Genomic DNA, 22,041 nt, shown 5'->3' on the forward strand with positions numbered 1-22,041 from the left:
CCATGCCAATCATATCCTGTTCATCTTGCTCCTCTCAAAATGACTCATGGGCTCAAAACTGCTGCAAGCAAGATATTAAAATCACTCAGCAGTTGGCATACAGGACATCCTGAAAATTTCTTATGAAGTACAAAACACATTTTCTTCCTCAAAGTCCCCTTCTGATATTCCTGTAAAAACCACAAGACACACGTGATGATTTGGAAAGCAAGTTAAAATTTGCCTGTGCTGGCATTGTTTGTGTGGGAAGTTGGTACTGGATCAGTTATGGGATCATTCTAAACAGTCTAAACTTGTGTTTAATAGGAAAGGTTTTGCTATACTCAAGAGAAAGTTCTAACAGAAAACTTGTTGTATTTCTCATTTTGTAAACATTGCTGAGCAGCTAATCTGGAATAAAACTCCTGATTGACAAGGGGGTTTATTAATGTACTTCTCTGTAGAGCAGAATGAGCATTTGATCAGTTTATGCTATTCTGTCCTCCTAGGCAATAACGTTTTATTTACTCAATAACAATTTATTTAGCTCATCTTACTAGAAGAGTCTAACTCTGCGTACTCTTTATTTCAGTTCACTATATTTAGTGGTTTTCATGCACCTTCAAGTCCAGGAGAAGAGTCACAGTTCCAAGCTAGATGCCTTTTGCTGTTGAATGTCAACTGCATCTTCACTACTCTGTCTCCCAGGAGCTGCTTCAGGAGTTCTTAGTGTTCACCTGACATCTTTCAGGGCTGATCTCAGCTGCATTAAAACCACATTGGAACAGAATTGTTTCAGAAATTCTTAATGATGACAGCACCTTTTCACAAATGCAGGTGCCATTAATCACACAGTGGACACTGTTTCAACGCCAAAGGCTGGGAGAGGTTGGCCATACATCTTCATTGTCACTTATGTGTCAGTGCACCAATATCCATGGGTTTTGCTTAGTATGCAACAGTAGGAACCTGGACCAGAAGGGGCAGGCTGTTCCTTGGCATTTTAGTTATCCTCATGGTTATTCTCAAAGTTACCTTGTCAGGTACCTTATTTATTTTTAAAAAGGCTGTAAGGGCTCTTCTTCTTTGAGCATTATTTAGTGAATGCTCAGTTCATGCCAAGATTTTTTTTTAATCTTCTGAAGCCTTAAATAATTAAGAAAAATCATTTTCACATGCACCTATTGACTTTCTACTACCAAATGACTTGAAATAAATAAATCATGAAAACAGCCTGATACTTCACAGACAAAAGTGTACATTGATGAGGAATGAAGGGGTTGATTCAGTTAGGGTAGTGGTGAATGCTGTTGGAAATGACAGGTATGTGCAAAAAATGCAAGCCTGGCATATCAGACTCAACTCTAACAAATACCAGTATGTTTCAAAGGGCATTTGAAATGGGTTTCTTTGCTTGCAAGTAATTACACGTTACGTCTGTTAGGCTTTTTTGTAGTATTTTATCTTCTTTCTATATTGGAAGTGCCAAAAGAGACTGTGTGTTAAACAAGGCTTCAGGTGCTAAGTCCCACAGAAAAGCATGAAAAGATGCAGCTTCTGCTCTCGTATAATTTGATTACAAATAATAAGTGTGAGGCTGGAGGATAAACAATATAGCTTTGAATTATCTGCTTCCTATATAAACCAGTCCCTTAATAAGGCTTATGCTGTGTCTTGTTTCTTTTAAGGTAACAAGATTCCTGATCATAGATGTACCAGGAAAATAAGGAAATGGTCAATATATAAAATGAGTTTGCTAAGCCAGAGTATGGACAATAGTCTAACACGTACAGCTTCATAGCTGCCTCCTAAGGCCAGTATATGTACTATGCCTGCTGTTATGCCTGCTTACAGGAATATAAACAGATCAGTATCTGTCCTCTAAAATACCTGGCATGTATTTGCCATACAAATCCCTCAAGTGCCTGATAAATATGCAAAATCAGGCTCATTTCTTTAAAGAAACATTGGCACTTACTTTGCTGCTTTGAAATACAAAGCTTGCCTTTTTAAACTGTTTAAGAAAAAGATGACCCCCAAAACTTTCTTCTTTTTTTAATATTTGTTTCTTAAATACATGAACCTGACTGGTTTGTGATGTCCTTCTTGTTTTCTATTTTTTATTTTTTTTGCTTTCTAACTGAACACTTTTTGCTACAGGACTTATTTCTTATGTGCTGGAATTTTTTAAGCTAGTTTTTCACAGAATGTCTTGCATATAAACTTAGGCTCATTTATCAAGCTTGTCAGGGCATTTTTCCTTTGAAAGCTCAAAACAGTCTTGTGAATGCTGTGTTTTCCTCAGGCAGTGCAGTATGTGATGATGTTTGTTCCTGAAGAGGGTCACAGGACAAGATTCACTTTTCAGTTTCACAAGATATGTACAGGATTTCAAGAGGTTTTTTAATTCCCAGTTTTGCATCAGTTCGAACACATAAATCCATATATAGTTACATTAAGCTGCTTCTAAAATGGAAACTTCATTTCCAACCTGTTCTTAGATCTAGCTATCCACCTACATCAGGAAATAACCAGGGACTCTAAATTCAGTGTTGTACTGTGTGACCTAAATGAGCAGCAGTAGTAACTGAAACAGGGAAAAATGGTGCAGGTGTCCAGTGGATACGCTTCCTAGTGTTAGATCAGAAAGCTGTGTCCTGGAATCTTGTCCTGCTGAGAATCATTAGTGAGGGGGCCCAGCAACATACTGCTTACCAAATATATCCCCGGAATATTGCTGCACGTAACATGATCAGTAAGAACAGCTATCACTTCTTGGATATGTACTTCACTCTTCACTTGTATGATAATGCCAAGATATGTGAAGAATTGTGAGGTGATCATGAATTCTCTGGTCATTTAAAATAATACCATTTTAAAATAAGAAATAACCTTGCCTGCTTGGTCAGGCTGTTCAGTTAGGTTTGTCCAAGAAACTTGCATGGGTAAACCCCGTTGTATTTAGTGCTTAAGTGGAGAAAATACAGAAACAGATACGGAAATTCAGAGTTTTCATTGTTAGAAACGTCAATAACCACTATTGAGTCTTTCTAAACTTGTGCTAAGGAAAGCATGTTGCTGTGATGAATACATGGGGCTGCTGTAAGCGTTAGGACGGCTTTCATTTAACACCTCTCTACTGGTAGATATTTAGGTAAGCACATTCCTGCGTGCAGTCCAACTTTGTGTGCTAAGCTCTGCAGAGCTCAGAATGAATTACTGATTACAGCCTTGCTGCTTGATTTCAGTTATATATTAAATGTGCCTTCCGTTAGATGGGATTTACTTTTCAGGTGCTACTTAGTTTAGAAATTAAGTGGTTGGGCCTTTTTTCAAGCAATAGTGCAAGCAGTATCAAAGGCTTGGAATTTGCTTAGTTTTAAAGTATAATACATATGAGTGAGGAGGAAATCTTGTGCTCTATGAAGTAGCTATGTAGCTCACTTAAAAAAAAAATCTTGTATTCATGCACAATTGTAAAGAAAATCCTTTTTATAAAGGGCAAAGGTACTTGGATGGTACAGTTTTTCATATTAGATGAGTAACAATCAGCTACTCAGAAACTGTGAGCTAGTGTTTCCTGAAATGCTGTAATTTAAATTAAGGTCTGACTGAAAGAATATGAGCTTGCACAATGTGGGCTCTGTGTAGAGTACTTCTTTTTTTTTTTTTTTTCCATCCTATGTTAAAGCCAAAGTTCATGGATTCAGCACACTTTGAGTATTTGCAGAGTGCCAAATACGATGGAGAATAATAAAAGGAGAACAGAAGAATAAGAATAGAGGAAAAAAATGTGAACGTAACTAAATGCAGATAAATTTTTGTCAAGGCTTTCTGATAAGGCCTTCACTTTAACAGATAAAGATGAGAGAACATCAGGGGAAGTAGAGTTAGTGTAAGCTTCATGCTGCAAACAGGCAGTGCACCAATTTTGGGTGTACTGTAAATTTATGACTTGTCTAGAAATGTGGAGCTAGTGTGTTGGAAAGATGAGATCATTTGTCAGATCCCAGGATGCAGCAAGCCTGGTAGCCATCGGGTTTGCTGACCTTAGGTGACTCACATTTTGGAATGGCTTTTTGAGGTGTTAAAACCCTTCTGTTCCTGCTTGATTCTGATAGCATTCAGATCAGCATAACTTCTTGGCATCATGTACTGCGCTTTCACATTAGTAACAGTTGCCCTTTAGATTAATTCTCTTGTTCATCCTCAGTTTAGGTAAAGAAGTGGATGTGCAATACAGTCCTTATCTGTGCCTGTCATGTAGCTTCATATGTGTGTTTAATAATGACAGAGTATCAGTATGTGCAAAAGTATGTGAAAATTAAAACTTCCAATTACACACATTTTAATTGTACTTAAAGAATTAGCAATGAGGTATTTAATGTCTATTGTAGCTCAATCTTTTTAACTGAGGAACTGCTGCAAACCTATTCAAGTCGCTCAGCATTTATTTTTAGAGCTCTAGGTCAGCAAGAGAACTTCTAATGCTCTGTTATAGCAGATAGTGGTATTAGGCTTCACTGTAGCTACCAACATCAATCTTGTATGCAGCTAATATTATGCCCCGAGGATAGCCATCCGTACTGTAATCCTTAAACTTTACGATAATGTGTCAGAATGGGGACAAAACATTTCAATGCTTAAATTACAGAAGGTTTCATCATCATATAAATGCAGCTGTAGAGTAATCTGCAAGACTATTTTTAAATGCAGTAACTTCAGGTTGTAAAAATTAAAGAGGTTGATTATTCTCATTGTACATAATAGTGCTGCAAAACGTAAACTGCAACTTCATGTACACTGGCTCGGACCACTGTAGCTGGACCATTTATATAATGTTTTATACTTCAGTAAAAGTTGGAGAGAGGGAAGAAGCATGGAGATAACAGGTTCTGTGGTCACACAGCTGACATGGAAAGGGGACAGCCAGGAACTGACCTGTATTTCAAGTAAAATCAGAAGCAGTTAGACAGCATAAGGTTTAAAAATCAACTTCAGTTGCTAGCATGTATATCTGTGCTTTAAGCATTTTGCCACAGTATTTAGAATGGTTAGGGTTGAAGAGGACCTTAAGATCATCTAGTTCCAACCCCCCTGCCATGGGCAGGTACACCTCACACTAAACCATGTCACCCAAGGCTTTGTCCAGCCTGGCCTTGAACACTGCCAGGGATGGAGCATTCACAGCTTCCTTGGGCAACCTGTTCCAGTGCCTCACCACCCTTACAGTAAAGAATTTCTTCCTTTGATCCCATCTAAACTTCCCCTGTTTAAGTTTTAACCTGTCGCCCCTTGTCCTGTCAGTACAGTCCCTAATGAAGAGTTCCTCCCCAGCGTCCTTACAGGCCCCCTTCAGATACTGGAAGGGTGCTACGAGGTCTCCACACAGCCAGGCTGAACAGCCCTGGTTAACCATTACCTTGGTTACAGAAACTGCATATTGGTTGGTCATGACTGTAATGGAGAAATAAGAAGCCTGTTAAAAGATAAATTGCTTTTAAGTATTAAAGCTTTTTCCTGTAGTCTACATTAGCTCTGTTGGGAAGCTGGCTCTAAGAATCATAGAATCATAGAATAGTTAGGGTTGGAAAGGACTTAAAGATCATCTAGTTCCAACCCCCCTGCTGTGGGCAGGGACACCTTACAGTAAATGATATCAGCCAAGGCCTCGTCGAACCTGGTCCTGAACACTGCCAGGGATGGAGCATTCACAACCTCCCTGGGCAACCTATTCCAGCACCTCACCACCCTAACAGGAAAGAATTTCCTTCTGGTATCCTGTCTAAACTTCCCCTGTTTAAGTTTTAACCCGTTACCCCTTGTCCTATCACTACAGTCTCTAATGAAGAGTCCCTCTGCAGCATCCCTATAGGCCCCCTTCAGATACTGGAAGGCTGCTATGAGGTCTCCACGCAGCCTTCTCTTCTCCAGGCTGAACAGCCCCAACTTCCTCAGCCTAGCTTCATATGGGAGGTGCTCCAGCCCCCTGATCATCCTCCTGGCCCTTCTCTGGACTGGTTCCAACAGTTCCATGTCCTTTTTATGTTGAGGACACCAGAACTGCACACAATGCTCCAGGTGAGGTCTCACGAGAGCAGAGCAGAGTAGAGGGGCAGGATCACCTCCTTCCACCTGCTGGTCACGCTCCTTTTGATGCAGCCCAGGATATGGTTGGCTTTCTGGGCTGCGAGCGCACACTGAAGCCAGCTCATGTTCATTTTCTCATTCACCAACACCCCCAAGTCCTCCACAGGTCTGCTCTGAATCTCTTCTCTGCCCAACCTGTAGCTGTGCCTGGGATTCCTCCGACGCAGGTGTAGGACCTTGCACTTGTCATGGTTAAACTTCATGAGGTTGGCATCAGCCCACCTCACAAGCGTGTCGAGGTCCCTGTGGATGGCATTCCTTCCCTCCAGGGTATCAACCAATTTGATTGTTTCGTTCCATTAAACTGATAAAGCTACTAAGAACTTTTACATTCCCTTAGTTCATCACTACTATAGTCACTGGGACAGGCCAAATGAATATTACTCTGTCAGACTTTTACAGTGAAGAGTTTAAGGAGATCAGCACATTGTAAGAGAAGTATCTGCTATCAAGTTTTTGAGAAGCCTTGCTATGAGATTACTGTTGTAAAAGGTCTAAGGTGCTCCTGCTTTGTTACACAGCCTGCTAAATAGAGAGTTTCAGTCTCTTTACTTTGTGCTTGATAAGCAAATGTTAACACTCCCACTCCCTAGCTGTTTTAAAGCAAGGAGAATAACATTTCCAGATTGCATTTGTGATCATTAAGATTAGATCTGTGCACTACTGGATTATCTGGAAATAGAAACTAAATTTAGATCTGTCGTCTTGCCAGACTGAACCAAGCTCATGATTTATTTGGGTGAATATGGGAGGGAAATGATACCTGATCTAGCACAAAGTCTTTTGGGGTGAAGGTACCCCAACGACATTTTTGAACACATCTGAACTAGCCAAATGGCCAAAAATCAGCCCTTTTTTTTTTGCTGGTGTGATCCATTCAGGCAATCCTAAAATTCAGTAGATTGTTAGGTTTCGGTTTTTTTTTTCTTTAAGTTGTGGTTCCAGCAGCAAAGACTTCTGTTATTCACCTTGTGATTTGTGTCCCTAGATTTGTCAGCCACATGCTCACAACTGGAAATGTGTGTGGAAAATTAGAACTTGCAGAGATTGTTGAAGGGAAGGAGAGATGTGCTACTCAAAGAAAAAGGTTCCAGCCTAAGAAAGAAGTGTTTTTAAAAGTCAGAACAAGCCCTTGAGGTTTCTCTGATGTTGAAATTTGATAGCAGGGTAAAAACTGATGAGCAGTGCTTTCTAACTTCAGATGCTGTTAGCAGTGGCGGTCTCAGTGGTTTGAAGAGAGTGTGCATGACACGTATGTTTCAGCATCCTCAAAGCAGTTTGTAGTTAGGCACAAACTAGTATAGCTATGCAAGTGTTCAGGTTATCACAACTGCCTGTTATCAACTCTGCAATAGACGAATCTGCATTAATGCTTAAGTTTTAATAAACATTTCAGTCTCTTGAGATCTCTTACAGCAGAGGCATCAGTTAAGGACTGATGAAAGGGACTCAGTTGGAAAGCCATTAATGTCATCTATAGCACTTGGCTGCAATTTTTTTTTCCTGTCTTGGGCTCTGTGGCTGTGATCCTGTTGTGGGTTAACCCCAGCAGCCAGCTAAGCCCCACACATCCACTTGCCTGCTCCCCCACAGTGGGATGGGGAAGAGAATGGGAAGGGTAAAAAGGCAAAAACCTTGTAGGTTGAGATAAAGGCATTTCAATAGGTGAAGCAAAAATCATGTGTGCTGACAAAGCAAACCAAGGAATTAATTCACTGCTTCCCATTGCAGGCAGGTGTTCAACCACCTCCAAGAAAGCAGGGCTCCATCACATGTAACTGTGACTTGGGAAGACAAATTCTGTAACTCCAAATGTCCTCCATTCTTCCTCCTTCCACCAGCATTTTACTGCTGAATGTAATGTCGTAGGGCATGGAATATTCCTTTGGTCAGTGGGGTCAGCTGTGCCAGCTCCATGTCCTCTGCACCCCAAGCCTTGCTTGCTGACTGGGCAGTGTGAGAAGCAGAAGAGTACTACTCAACAGCAACTAAAACATCAGTATGTTGTCAACAGTTGTTTTCATCCCAAATCTAAAACATAGCACCATATTAGCTACTATAAGGAAAATTAACTCTATCCTGGCCAAAACCAATACAGATCATGAGAGAATCAGAGTAAGCACACTGCCTGTTGACTATTGTAGAGAGATCCCAAATGAAGACTTTCCAGCATAAAAACCTTGGTATTTTCCTACTTGCCTTTTTTCCCCCTCACAAATTGGACAGGACTCGGATAAGGTTTAAGTACCTGAAGTTCTGTGATTTTTTTAGAATCCTAGCTATAGATGCATGTACTCACATGTAGGTATCTTGTTTGCATGTGGGCTTCTCCAGAATAGAGGGCAGCTCCTTATGCTTGCTCCTCAGTAGCATTATTCGAGTGGCCCCACATTAGTTATAGCTCCTGTTATCTGAGTGTCAGTTCAGAGCGCAATTGTCAGATGTTGGTTGGCAACACTAATTTGAAGATCATCCATGTGCTGGAGTAACAAGGAGAGCTGTCAGTCCAGGATAGTTGATATGTTCTGTTGCATGTGTAGAAATTATGGTAAGCAAAGCAAACAGTTATGTGTTACATAGCCTGGAGATTTAATATGCATAGCCCTAAAGGTCTGTAGGCTTCAAGTTGGAAGCAGCTAGCCTAGCAAATAGAGCAGTGTTTTGGAGCCTAGGATGTCTGTACCTAGATGGATCACAGAGCTGTTGAATTGACCTTGAATAACTCATTTTACCTTTCTGCAGCTCAGTTTCTCAATCAATGTAACAAATATTCCATGTCTAATTTGTAAAATCCGTTGAGATCTAATTATAAGAACAGTTGAGAAGTTACTATTAAGGGAGGGTGTAAGATAATGTGAAACCAGTTGAGCTAGAAGTCTACCACAATTGTAACATCTGTATTTTCATCTAGAAAAAGCCAAAGGTAGTAGAGTTAAAATAAACTGCAGAATGACCTCAGCTGTGAACTGCTCTGAAATATGGTAATGTAGCGTCCTGACATAGATGTGCTCTTGCTGTTCTGCAGTGTCAGCCAAGGAGCAGGATTAGCGTTTGAATTGAGAAAGATGAAATACAGTGGGAAATGGCTGCCCTCAGACCTTGCACTCAGATCTGGCAGGCTGGAATAATATCCCTGGAAGAGTTTTCCTGTTGTTTCTCTCTGCAGAATTTCTTTTAAAGTGCCTGGATTCATCCAGGCGGTTCTGCATGGGCTTGTTCTGGATGATTGGTGTGTGCAGGTCATACATAGGCTGAATTTACACTGAGCTGCAAAAAGGCTCAGCCCCAAAATCTTGTTCTAAACTAAAGTTTGTGCTCAAAACCTTGTGTCTCATAAAAGGAAAAACTGCCAAACCAAAACAGCTCTAGAACACTGGCACAGGTTGCCCAGAGAAGCTGTGGCTGCCCCCTCCCTGGCTGTGTTCAATGCCAGGTTGGATGGGGCTTGGAGCATCTTGGTCTAGTGGCAGGGGGTTGGAACTAGATGAGCTTTAAGGTCCCTTCTAATCCAAGCCACTGTGTGATTCTCTGAATATGTTTTTGTTTGGTTGTTTGGGTTTTTTTTGTTTTGGTTTTGGAGTTCAGATCCGAGGGTTTACTTTAGGCATAGCTGTAGCAGTGGGGTAAGAAAGGGGAATTGTCAGGTGGAGGAGGAGTGGGAGGAGGAGTTAGCTGAGAGAAGGTTCCAATCTTAACGTTTTTGCCTTTAAAAGTTGCAGCTCGATAGATCAAATGAATATATCATTCAGCTCTGTCCTCTTCAGCTTGGGTTTGGCAAATTGCTGATGGAGATCTAAGAACACTTTCAAGATGCTGCCTTTTTTTTCTTTGCCCATATTATTTTTATACAGAAGTATTTCCATATTTTGCAAGATTATTTGGGTGCTTTTGCTTTTGACTGGTTTGAATTTTAATAGACTCTATCTATCTGCATTTTTTAAAAGTAAAAATGAGTGTTATTTTTTGAAACAAGAACTTACTCCAGTTGTTAGTGGAAAGCCTTTCCTATGTAGGGCATAAACAATATGCTAAAAAATCTGGACAAGGAGATGAAATATTACTTCTAACTTTGTACTGTTTAGTTCTAATATGGTTAGATTAATTGTTTTAAAGAGATTGAGATTTTTTTAATGTTGAGATATTACTGTACATAAATTAACATGCTTTCCACTGTTGATAGCATTTGTAGTGTTACCAATCTCCTTCTGGCAGACGATAAAGTGCTTTAAGTTTCAAATATCTACTAATTCATGCAGCATTTAGGAGGAAGCGTTCTAAACAAGTGCTACCTGATGTAACTCATTCTGATTTTTGACTTGATGAGCCTGAGACTGGGATATTATTTGCATATATTTCTCCTTTTTCCGTATCTTGGCTATTGGAAGCACCATGTTTTGCAAGAATTTTATGCCTAAGATAGTTTTTAAAAAATAGCTTTGCTCTAGGCCTTTTAGAGGTTTTGATCATAAACCGGGGAGTGTTGAAGAGGTTCTCATTTAGCAAGTGTGGCATGAGGCTTCTGCTGAAGTACGTTTTTTTTTTCCTGTTCACTTAAAATACTTCTTGGTAAAACTTGATAGGCTGTTTCAGTTACCCTGTGCTGAACTGATGCAAGGCAGAAGAAGATTTGGTGTGTGATCTTGTGTGCGTTTAGAAATATGCAAACCGAGTATCTGCTGGAGAGTAGGAAATGTACCTTGGAATTATACTGCTGTAGCCAGAGCTCTTTGAATAAAACATTCCACTTCACAAAAGATTTGAGCCTTTTTTTAAATCCCTTCAGCTGGCAATTGCTAAGCCTGAAGTTTGCCTTGACCTGTTTCTAGTAAACAAAATTCAAATGTTTTAATACTGAGTTATAAATATTGATTGGTGCTTTGCTGTTATTCCTACTTGAAGAAGAGTAGTTAAATTTTATGGATTTACCACTGTTGTTACTAAAAATCTGCGTGATGATTTGATAGGTACCTCCAGCAGCTTTTTGCTGATACCACATGGTTTTATTCAGGAAAAACTGGAGAGCCAAATCCACAAAAATAGATTTTTGAGTTTAAAAGTTCATTTTAACCAATTGCTCTGTCTCTGCAGTTTATGTAACTTTTCAATCCATGGTAAGAACTTTTTCCAAGTAAGATCATCCAGCCTTGTCTTGAAAAATAACCTCTTCAATTCCTGAAGAAATACACTTGGATACTGTTGTGTCAGACACTCCTGTTTGTCACGACAAGTAGTTGATTTCTGTTTTACTTTGGGAGTAGCAAACTTCTCCAGAGTTATTGCTGTAATCAAGCAGAAGAGTGATGATGCACACAAATAACGCAACTGAAGTACAAACCCAAAGGTTGCATTGCCAAATGTCAAAAGTGTTCAGATACAGTTTCAGGACTTGAGGAAAGCTACATAAATTTTCAGGACTGTGTGCTGTGGGTGGTAGCCACTTCTGAAAAATCAATTCACTCCATTTGAGGTGTGCAAATAAGACTTACTGCATGTGAGATATCTGACCGGTAATTTGTGGCTCACTGGTAATGCAGAAGCTTTGCAGTGATAGAAATACAGACTGTGCATCTACTGAAGTTAGTAATCAAATTCTCACAGAGTTCAGGATCAAATATAATTTTCAAGGAATGACTGAAATCAGAAGTAATAATGTGTTCTAAACCAGAAAGGGCAGCTCTAATGTTTATAAATAAATAAATAATAGAAATTACTTTTAGAGGCACCAGTCCAGCTCAGTTTGTTCTTCCAAATATAGCTGTAGAGATGCTCCTACAATGATGATGAGTTAAAGGGTTTAAAAATGGCAAATAGAGAGGATGCTGCTTGTGAATTGAAAGAAAATGACATAGAGCTAAGTATTTTCTCAAACAAGAAATTACAATTACAACTAATAACTCAAAGTGATGGTATTGAGTAGCAAAGGGGCTCAGTTGGACCTTGTAATATGCTGTACACATGAAGAAAACATAGAAATAAATCACCTGAAGTGGGTACTTACGTGTTAGAAAATGAAAGGTTGAAACTAAAACAATCGGGTAGAAGCCCAGGATGCTAGTCAGATTACAGAAGTGGAGTCTTTTAGCTTATGTAAAGTAGGACAGAAGAATCTAATTGCACAGGACTCTGAACACAGACAGTAGCTGAAGACTTATTTTTAGTGCTTTAGACAACTCTAATCACTTGAAGTTTTTGAAAGATGAAGAAAAATCAGATCTATTTATGCAAATGTATTAAACACAAAAATGAGAAGAGGAAGAAACAGGGTTTCAAGGCATATTTCAGTCACCGCTGGGTCAGTGGCTGTTAATACTATAAATATTATCCTATGATAGCAGTCATGACCTAGGTTTTCTTGTATGCAGGAACCTTAATTGTCACTTCCTTATAGGAGATTGTAAACTCTGAAGGAAGGGGAGTGATGTTAAAACTCACATGTAGATTCAACTCTATTCTAGCTTAGTGGAAATGAAAGGAAGGCATTCTTCTGTAGGGGTGGGACACATTTGTTTCAGTATTTTTCTCAAATTAACCAGAAAGCATTTGGATGGCTTTAGTGTCCTTTAGATATTATATAAGTAATCTCTGCCCTTGAAACTAGGCAAAAAAAGAAAAATCTTTTTAATTAAAAAGCAACCTTTTCGAAGTATAATAATTTATATTTTAAGAACTCATAATATATGCATTAAATCTTTCAAATGACTGTGCATTCCCTGTCCTGAGAGTACTGAAGCTACCACAGCCCTATGAAACTGCTTCTCTACTTGTCGATATATCTCTGTAGTCCCTGGAGGAAATAACCTGTGTAACCAAATGACCTTACAGAAACTGAGTCAAGAAACCCCTAAGGTCCTTGCAGATGATCAATAAGTGAGCCATGGCAATGACTGGTAGGTGAACATGTCTCATAAAGTAACCACCTTCTCTCTGAAGAATGAATCAGTCCTGACCCTCAAGGGACATCTACGAAGCACCTTCAAAAGATAAGCTGCAATATTAAAATTCATGACTCTGTTAAAAGGTAAAAATGATGGACTTGTTAGGGATACTGGCTTTATAGGTATTACAATTTTCTTAACCTCTCTTCTGATTTCTCCTGTATCCCCAACTCGGTAATAAGTCTACATTTTCCAGGAGATTGATTAGTTCTTTGTTTTAATAGACCAAGCTGTGTCTCTTCTTTGTTAGCAAGCCTCCTATGTCAGAGACAAGACTGCTCTTCTTTCCAATGGCTTGATTAACACATTAGTTAAACTCGGAGCATCTTAGCTTTGGAGGTTGCTGCTTGCATTTCAGACCTGAGGAAGTGCTTGTCATGCCTGAGGGTGCCTCTGCTCCTTCCTGTGTGTAGCAGTTGATCTAATAACAGGTATCACATCCCACTGTAAGTGTTGCATCGCTTGTGCAATTGAGGCAACCAAACAGGAAAATAACTTCGTATGTGTGAAATGCTGGCAATTGTGTCATTTCCTCTTGTATTTCTTAGAATTGTGCATTTGAAGTCCAGCTCAAAATATATAAATATTCAGTCAGACCAGGGATCTATTTTATTATTTGAAGTATTTGAGGTAGTGAGGGAGAACTCAACAGTAATAGTTAGAAGACCTACTGAAAAGCAGAATAAGTAAACAGTAATCTGTAGCTTTTCTAATGGAGGTGAAGTCCAACTGCATCCCTTTGGACTTTGTGCCTGCAGAATGTCTTTGGAAGTGAAGGTACTTCTGCTGTAGGTTCAGCAAATTCACCTGAACATAAAACACACAGACCGAACTCTTCATATGGCAAAGAGTCCATAACACAGACTGGATACCTGCTCCAATTTAGAGCTGTTCAGAAGCAGGACATGAAGGTGACTGTTCAGGTACCAGGAATGCTTTACTGGAGACAGATGGAGATAGTGTGGTCATGTAGCTACATCCTTGACTAACATTAAATGCACCTGGGCCACATTAAAAAACAGACATTATAGTGTTACATTACAGTGAAGCCTGCTACTCTCTGCATTCTCTATGAGTTGATTATACATTTTTCACCTCTAATACTTTCAAATCAGAACATAATATCTTTGAGGTAGGCACAGCTTTTTTATATCATTACATACTTTACTGTTTTCTTAGTTCCTATGTTAGTCATGTTTTTTACCTAAGGGCAATGGCTACTGACTTCTCTAAGAGAAGTTTTAGTGAAAGTGAGTTCACATTTGGCATCACATACCAACTTATGCAGAGATGCAGCTAATCGTTAGTTTACATTTGTCGATTGTCTCAGTGCTCCATATCCATACATTTTTTAACATCCATGTATCAGAACAGAAGGTAGCCTGAGCACCCTACTACAACGTGTTGAAAGCCTACAAGGGAAAATTAGATCAGGATGTACAAAAAAAATCTGAATTCTTTATGAGAAAAAAAATCCTTATTGAAATAAATTATTAAATCATGGCTGACTTACAAGCAGCTATTCTATGGGTAATTCATAAATGAGGGAAAAGGAGCCCTGCTTTTTTTCATTGCTGTTCTCTTTATATGGCTGTGACCAATAATGGTTCATTGGATTTATATCCTCTGTGTAGATCTTCAGATGCATCTTTGAGCTTTATAAGACTGTTAGTGCTCAGAGCACGTATTAATTTTGTATGTGAATTTCAGGATCATTCTAAGAGTGTTTTCTTACGAATTTCTTTTTGGCTTTCCAGGAAACATTTGTCTTGAGTTTGCTGTCCAAATAGATAAGCTATCACTTTTACCAGCGCACTGGGTGTTACTTCTGTTACTGTTGTAACTTCCCTGTCATCTTTGCTGCGTCAACATTTCGATAAGCAACTTGCATCCACTATTGTGAGTTATGATCAAAATTCATCTGATTAATCTTAGACTAGAATTATATTGCCTTGACACATTGTAAAGTCATAGTAGTAACTAAATTCATACAGTATACCATACTTAATCTTTATGGTCACGTGGAAGAGTGTAATGCAATTCTTTGCTTAGTATTGGGATGAAGCAGCCAAGGTGAATTATTCCCTTCTTTGCTTTTCTTGGCTGTGTTCACCTTTTCCATTCTCACAGTACCTCAAAACATATAAACCATTTTCCCCCATAATGTTATTACACGTTTATAGAAAGTGCAGCACAACTTCAAGAGCAGAGCAATAGTCCTCAAAATGCTATTGAGCTGGAGTCTGCGATATAAAACACATACAGTGTGAGGGGTCACAGTGTGGAGCGTGTTGTGCTGTTGATCCCTTCCTAATAGCATTTAGGTTTGTTGGTGAAGCAGCATTTATTTATACATTTTATGCAACTGAAACGGAGTTGTTCAAAGAAGTAAAACATTAAACTCTGTACTGCTATGAGGGCTCTGACCAGTGTAATCAGTCCAACGTAACTCGACTTTTAAGTGTGATATATGACACTGAGGGAAAGCAAGGGAGATAAGACTTAACGTTCTGTTGCTGGCTTTATTTCTAGGTCTTTAAAGAGGGCTCAGAGCACATGTGTATACATGAAAAATTACGAAAGGAGAAATCAAAGTGACTTGTGGTTTGAGAGGTTTACATTTTATGAGTTGCTGTGAAGATAAAGATTAGCAAGTCGTAAGAAGAATTGGAAGGCATTGAGCAGAGTATGTAAAAATGTGAAAGCCAGCCTTTCTTTGTTTCGTGTAACATGAGAACAACGTTTGAGCTCTGAAAGCACAACATATCTGGCAGCAGTGTTAAAGACCTTACACAGTGGGTTGCCTATTTTGGGGGTGGTTTTTTAGTGACTTTGGACTCTCTCTGTGTTCTGCTTTCTCAGAAGTTCCTTCTCTGTAGGCTGAGGTGCTGCTCCTCCTCCTGGGCTCTGTTCTGGAGGACATTCCCCATGACTGCTTGTCACACTTGCGTCTCAGGTGTCTCAGGACTGATTCAGAGATACTAGTGTGGATCCCCACCATCTGCCAGCTTGGATCTAAGTGCTTCCCCTTTACATGCCAGTGCATAGTGTATTTAACAGTCCCACACGCATTGGTCAGTATCTTTTTCTGTGTTGCACTAACTTGAAAGTAAGGTAGACAGAGAAACTGTAGATTAAATTGTTGGAGGGATTTGGAGGCCTAACTAACAGTGCAGATCAATGTGTGATGATATTTAAAGAAATGCCTGCATGTCCATTTCTCCTAATTTTAACAGGTATTGCCTGGGATTATTTTTTTAAAACAAATTACTTGGATAAAAGGCAACATTTGTTATTTGAGGCACAGTAAAATAACTCCAAGCTGTTCAGTGCATACTGTGAGAGAGATCTGAACAGAGAAAAAGCTCTGGTGTGGGAGTGAAAGGGAAGGATCTTGCTTTTTTGGTTTATCTTCTGCACTCCTGACCAGTTGTGATGGCCCATATATACCAAGGGAATCCTTTCCCAGATAGTGAATGAAAGGTTTGCTTTATTTAGAAAGTAGATACCTAAAAAGTTCCTTCCCCATTGCACCAGCAGGCTTTCAGACCTTGTTTTACCAGTAATTTCACATGATTTTATTGCACTAGACTTCAAATAAACCACAGTGTTTTAAGTATGTCTATATCCCTTGAATTTTTGGCAATAGGAAAACTGGCTGAAATCACCAAACTGCTTTAACTTTGGAAACCATTCACCAAGTATGCATAATGGTTGTTATCCCTACCGTTTTGTAACAGTGCCAGAACAAGTTCTTTTGAAATGCATGAGATGGAAACCCCATTCTCTTGAAGAGGAAGCACCTTTCACTTTGCAGGGTTGTCTCAGACCAGGGGGTATATTATCCTCTTAATGCACTTGCATAACTCCCATTAACATTAATGGAAATTACATGCACTCACTGTGAGGTGAATACACCCTTTTGTTGGAATGAGCCATCGAGTGTGACAGATTTTCCAGTGATGTTAAAATCAAATTTGGATTGCAATACTAATGTCAGTAATACAGGTTTTAGTATCTTTGTGGCTTGTAGTTTATATTAATGAAAATTTACAAGCTATTCACAATAGCTGTATCCGAGGTCATGAGTTTCTTAGAATGGAAAATCCCATTTCCAGTGCTCTAGAAAAATGATGTTTTAAACAAGGAGCTGGTCCATTTTTTTTCCAATTTAAAATGTTGACCTCTGCATTGCAAATTTAGTGTTTTCTTTTGGCTTGGTGGTTGCTGTTTGCAGTGCCTTCAGAGTTTGTTGGTAGAGGTAGCGTGTTGCCGATGCAAGCTGTTGGCCTGTGGGATGGCTGCATTCCTGGTTCTGTTCCTGGTCTTGCTGCCCAAAGTCTGCTTGGCTCTGGATGACTCAGCTGCCTTCTCCAACACTAATTCATGCTCCAAATGTGCAGAATCAGACCAATGCAGCTCACAGGTGTGTTGTAAAAACTAATTGTCTGTAAATTGTTTTATTGTAAGATGGAAGTTGCTAGTAAAAGGTCAAATGTTATCTCAGAAAACGATGTAACAATTCAATCAGCATGTTAGCAAGATAGAGCTCCTGTTTTACACACACATTCTGGGTTGGTGTGACTCCGTGTTAGGGAGCGGTTTATTCATTCCAATACAGTTGAACTGTTGCAGCCCCTAGTGTGGACCTAGTTGTACAACAGAAAGGGTTTCACTGGTGGTATTCATTCATAATATTTACTTCTAGACCTCTATAGTTCTTTCTGTAAGTCTCTTCTACTCTGGCTTTTTTTCCTTAAAACTGTAGGTAATCATTTTCCTGCAGCATTCTCAAGAACCATCTAATTTCCTTGCTGTTCTATAGATGTGCAAGCGTGTGTTTTGACTTGGGCAGGGAAAAGATAGAATCTTCTTTCTCTAATCTGTTTCTTACTCCTCCTCTTCCATTGATTGTTGGTCTTGCACAGGAAAGCTTTATCCTGCCCATCTTCAACCACAAAAACCATTTTCACTGTAGCATCTTTTTGTGATAAAAATACTGGCTTAAAGGTCTTTTTTATTTTCAGCTTCTTTTCTAATGCGTACTTTAAAGACACAAATTCAAAGTAAAATCTTAAAGATCCAGTGGCATTTTTGATTTATGTCCTCCTCCATGGGTAATTTGGCATTGGATGTAATCACAAGAGTTGGGAAGTTCTGAGATAACTTGTGTTGCATGTATGACACTATCATAGAATCACAGAATGGTTTGGTTTGGAAGGTACCTTAAAGCTCATCTGGTTCCACTCCCCTTTCACTAGACCAGGTTGCTCCAAGCCCCATCCCACCTGTCCTTAAACACTGCCAGGGAAGGGGTAGCCACAGCTTACCTGGGCCTGGGAAAGCTAAAAGAAATGCTGTACTCTTATATATTTCTACATATTAATGTACCAGTATAGTTGAAACATAGGTATTTAAAATGTCCTTAAGGAATCCACCGAAGCCATATTATATATTTAGGTATTTATCCAAACACTTAAGTTCTAGGAGTAGAATGTAACCTCCCGCGAGGAGGTAATTCCTGATGCAGATGGGGCCCTTTAATTTCAACCGCACCCCTGCAACTGGGGTCTGTGTTTCCAACACACTAAGAAGCCCTCGCCTATCCCTGCGCAGGTGTCAGGGTGCAGTTCCCGTCAAGGGACTGACCTCCTGGCTTACAAAGGCGTTGAGCACCCGGCGGCAGCTGGTGGGGGGGGGGGGGGGGGGGTGCTGACTCTGGCCGCCCCATTTCTCCCGTGCGCGACGGAGTGCGGAGCTGCGTCCCCGCGGTGCTGCCGCCGGACTCCGGCTGGTGGAGCGGGTTCCTCCCTACCCGCCGCGGGGCCATTGCGTCAACCCTGGGAGGAGGATCCTCGAGGTAAATGAACTTTTTAAACGGGAAAAGGAGAAGCAGGGAGAGGAGGAAGAAGAGGCGGGGACAGCACCCGCCCGAGCGCTTGCTCTGAACGGGAAAACGGGCTTCGGCCGTTGCCCGGCGCCACGGCCGGAGGATGCGCTTCGCCGTCGCGCTGAGCGCCCGGCTCCGCGGGCGGGCGGTGGGGCTGCGGCCGTAGCGCGGCTCCGCGGTGAGTGAGCGGCGGTGCTGTCCGCGCAGTGAGCGCTAGAGCGAGCGGCGGGAGCCCGGAGCGGCGAGCTTGGGCCGAGGGGCTGATGCAGCAAGCAGGCAGCGAGTGGATCTGGCCGCGCTCCTGCTGCATAGGTAACGGGCGGGGCTGGAAGTTGAGCGAGGTGTGATGAGAAAGACGGCTTGGGGCTGTGAGACGGGTGAGAGTCGTCGGGTACAGTCGGGATCGCTGCGGCCCCGGGCACCCCTGTCTCGTGCGGCCGGAGTCCCCCGGCCCGCCCGGTCCTAAGGCTGCTGCCCGCTGCGGGGCGAGAGGATCTGGCCGGTCGGTAATGGGTACACCGCGGGAGGACCGGGGTATGGCCCCGGATGCGGGTGCTGGCGGGGCCTCTGCCCGCCGCCCTCTTACTGATGCATCCCCGTACTCGGTGAGAGGCAGCTTGTGTGGAAAAAGAGTTTCCAAAGGCAACTGATGCCCTGGCACTTAGCTTCTCATTGAGCAAATAACCCGTGTGTGTCCGGGTGATGTGGGCACTGACTGTATGTGCTTGCGTATGTATATGCATAGCATGGTTGGGTTGTTTTTTCCTGTATGTGGCTACAAATAATTTTGTCTACTTGGTAGGGTGTATTTGTGCACTGGTAACTGTTCTCGCCTACTTTTTCTATCTTAAAGCACTTACATTCATTCCCTTCTGGTATTTTCACAAGTGAAAGTCTGTTGTTATTACTGTACTTAATACAAGGTAACATAATTATCTTTAAAGGCAGAGATTGTCTATCTTTATGATTTGTAAGTAAGTGGAGATAATAAGTATAATAGGGAAATAATTCCTAATCTCTTCCCAGTTATTGGATTATCATTTCTTGTGGTGCAGAAAAGTGTGGTTTATTGTTGTGGATCTGGGGGATCCACATAGCAGTTTAACCTGTCTGAGGAGTGTGTGTACTGGGAAGCTTTAAGGATAAGATGCAAGGAGTGAACAGAAAGAATACTGTGGTTTTGTGGCAAGTATATTGTACTGTTTAAAACACCTTTAAAAATATCGAATGCTGTAGAAACTTGTAAGTTATTATTCTATTTTATTTAAAATAAAGTTGTAGAATAGGGAAGAGATTCTGTAATGCAAGTAAGCTCCCTGGTGATAAATATTTAGCTTTGGTGTAGAGTTCACTAGCATAAGGAAAGCGAGTCAGAAGAACACATCTGAATAGTAATTTAGTGCTGTAGCAAGTCCTGGAAGCTCTGTTCTGGAGCTTCCAAATAGCTACGAAAGACTGTAGATATTTGCAAATAAAAACAGTTTAGCTGTAGTTTGTGTTGGTAAATCAGCATGACTGTAATATTTGAGAGGCACAGTTAGCCCTGGGGATTTGATTTTGTCCATTCTCTTCAATTTTTTTACTTTCTTGGGGGAAAACCTCCCCAAGTATAAAGCTATAAGAAAACACAATATGTTGTTAGATTACAGCAGTAATGTTGATAGCAGGATTCCCTAGAGAACCTTGTTTGATTGCAAACAAGATTCTTCCTAGTCCACATATACAAATACGTTTATCTTTTATAAGCAACAATATAATGGTTTCAAATGATCAGTGAAAAAGGACTTCTCATAACCAAACATGGATGTGTAGAAGCAACTCAAGAGTTAAAAGAACAGCAGCACTGCTGAATCCATTTAACTGGCAAAGTGGTTTTAATTGGGTTGGTTGCTAGGGGATGGCTCCAGCACCATGTCTTTCAATAAATTCAAACATTGGACAAATGGCACACCTAATGCTTATACGATACACCTGGTAGTGGCTCCAGTCCTATTTAGAGCAGGTGTGTGTTGCTTCTTGCTCATCAGTTTTCCCTTCCTGTGCAGTTCCAGCATGTGGCTTATATGCTGCTGCCCTGCTCTGCGGTGGCTGCTGGGTGAGTTGAACTTGCCCTCATGGTTCAGTACCAGTGCTTTGCAGTAGATTTGTTTGAAAAAATAATCAGTTAATAGAAGTAGGATTAGAAACAGCTCTCTAGAGGTAACCTCAAAGTGGGATTAATTAATTAATTTATTATTTGGTACAGGAATTGATTTGTTACGTGTTTGTTCCCTTTCTGCTCCAGGAAGAGTCAGGTGTTACTCTTGATTACATTAGAATAACTTAATTATTTGACCTCAGTGAAGTTGCAGTGTGCTCATGCATGGGACAGTTGTGCTTGGACAGGCATTAAAGATTGGGAATGCCAGTGTGTACTGTACTGTCTGTTACTAGTGTTGCACACAGTACCTCCTATACCTGTGCCAAGTAGTACAGATCAATAGCATGTTAAAAATGTCATCTAGGGTAGAACTGACACTGGTCATCCCTGTGTATCCTGCTTCTGGTGCTATAGAACTGGCATTGGAGGGCAGTATTAAAAATAAGTCTTTCCTTGGTGCAAATGCTACTTGGGAATGGAGTTTGGCTCCTTTCTTTTATAAGTAGAATAAATGTACTGAAGTCTGGCTTTATTTCTTCAACATTTATAATGTGACTTAGTGTAATGTTCTGTGTTGCCACACAAGAGAATTAAGTTTGGCTTTATTCTCATTCCCCATTCTAGCAGGAGTTATGAAGAAAAAGAGGCAGCTGTATCTAATTCAGGCTATGGAGGGAGTCAGGGACTTGTTAAACTCCACCGTAAATCCTAGAAAATAAGAGATGCAGACTTTGTCTAAAGCAGCCTGCTAGAAGGTTGCATAGGCTTAATCAAGCTGAGTTAGGTGCCCCAGCTGAAGAACACTTCATAAATTACTGATAGCATTTACTTAAATACAAACCAGGAGTGAGTAGGCTTGTCAAGTTCATATGTGTAATCTGGGAGAAAATAAGAGGCATACCTAATTCTCATGGGAGCCACTCCAGATTAAGCATCTCTAATATTGG

The 22,041-nt window shown here is 40.5% G+C and overlaps 2 protein-coding genes across 8 annotated transcripts in view; one reads left to right on the forward strand and one right to left on the reverse strand.

Annotated features, from left to right (window-relative positions):
- Positions 1 to 18,894, reverse strand: part of LOC130611437 (basic proline-rich protein-like) — an 80,494-nt gene extending 61,600 nt beyond the window's left edge. Inside the window, exon 1 of the mRNA XM_057432177.1 lies at positions 18,714 to 18,894. Within this exon, the coding sequence (XP_057288160.1) occupies positions 18,714 to 18,894 (181 nt within the window). The remainder of the gene's footprint in view (positions 1 to 18,713) is intronic.
- Positions 1 to 22,041, forward strand: part of SULF2 (sulfatase 2) — a 147,722-nt gene that overhangs the window by 61,364 nt on the left and 64,317 nt on the right. For 2 of the 7 annotated variants that reach the window (XM_057432159.1, XM_057432166.1), the window contains exon 1: positions 18,945 to 19,132. The exons of 3 other annotated variants lie outside the window; for them this stretch is intronic. The gene's annotated coding sequence lies outside the window, so the exon portion shown is untranslated. Of the gene's footprint in view, positions 1 to 18,777; positions 18,925 to 18,944; positions 19,133 to 19,180; positions 19,267 to 22,041 lie in introns of those variants that run through there. 2 more of the 7 variants (XM_057432162.1, XM_057432165.1) reach the window with 2 other exon arrangements.

Source organism: Pezoporus wallicus, unplaced genomic scaffold (assembly GCF_028554395.1).
Source record: "Pezoporus wallicus isolate ANWC-B61680 ecotype Strahan unplaced genomic scaffold, APGP_CSIRO_Pwel_v1 contig_10810, whole genome shotgun sequence".
NCBI classification, from domain to species: domain Eukaryota; kingdom Metazoa; phylum Chordata; class Aves; order Psittaciformes; family Psittacidae; genus Pezoporus; species Pezoporus wallicus.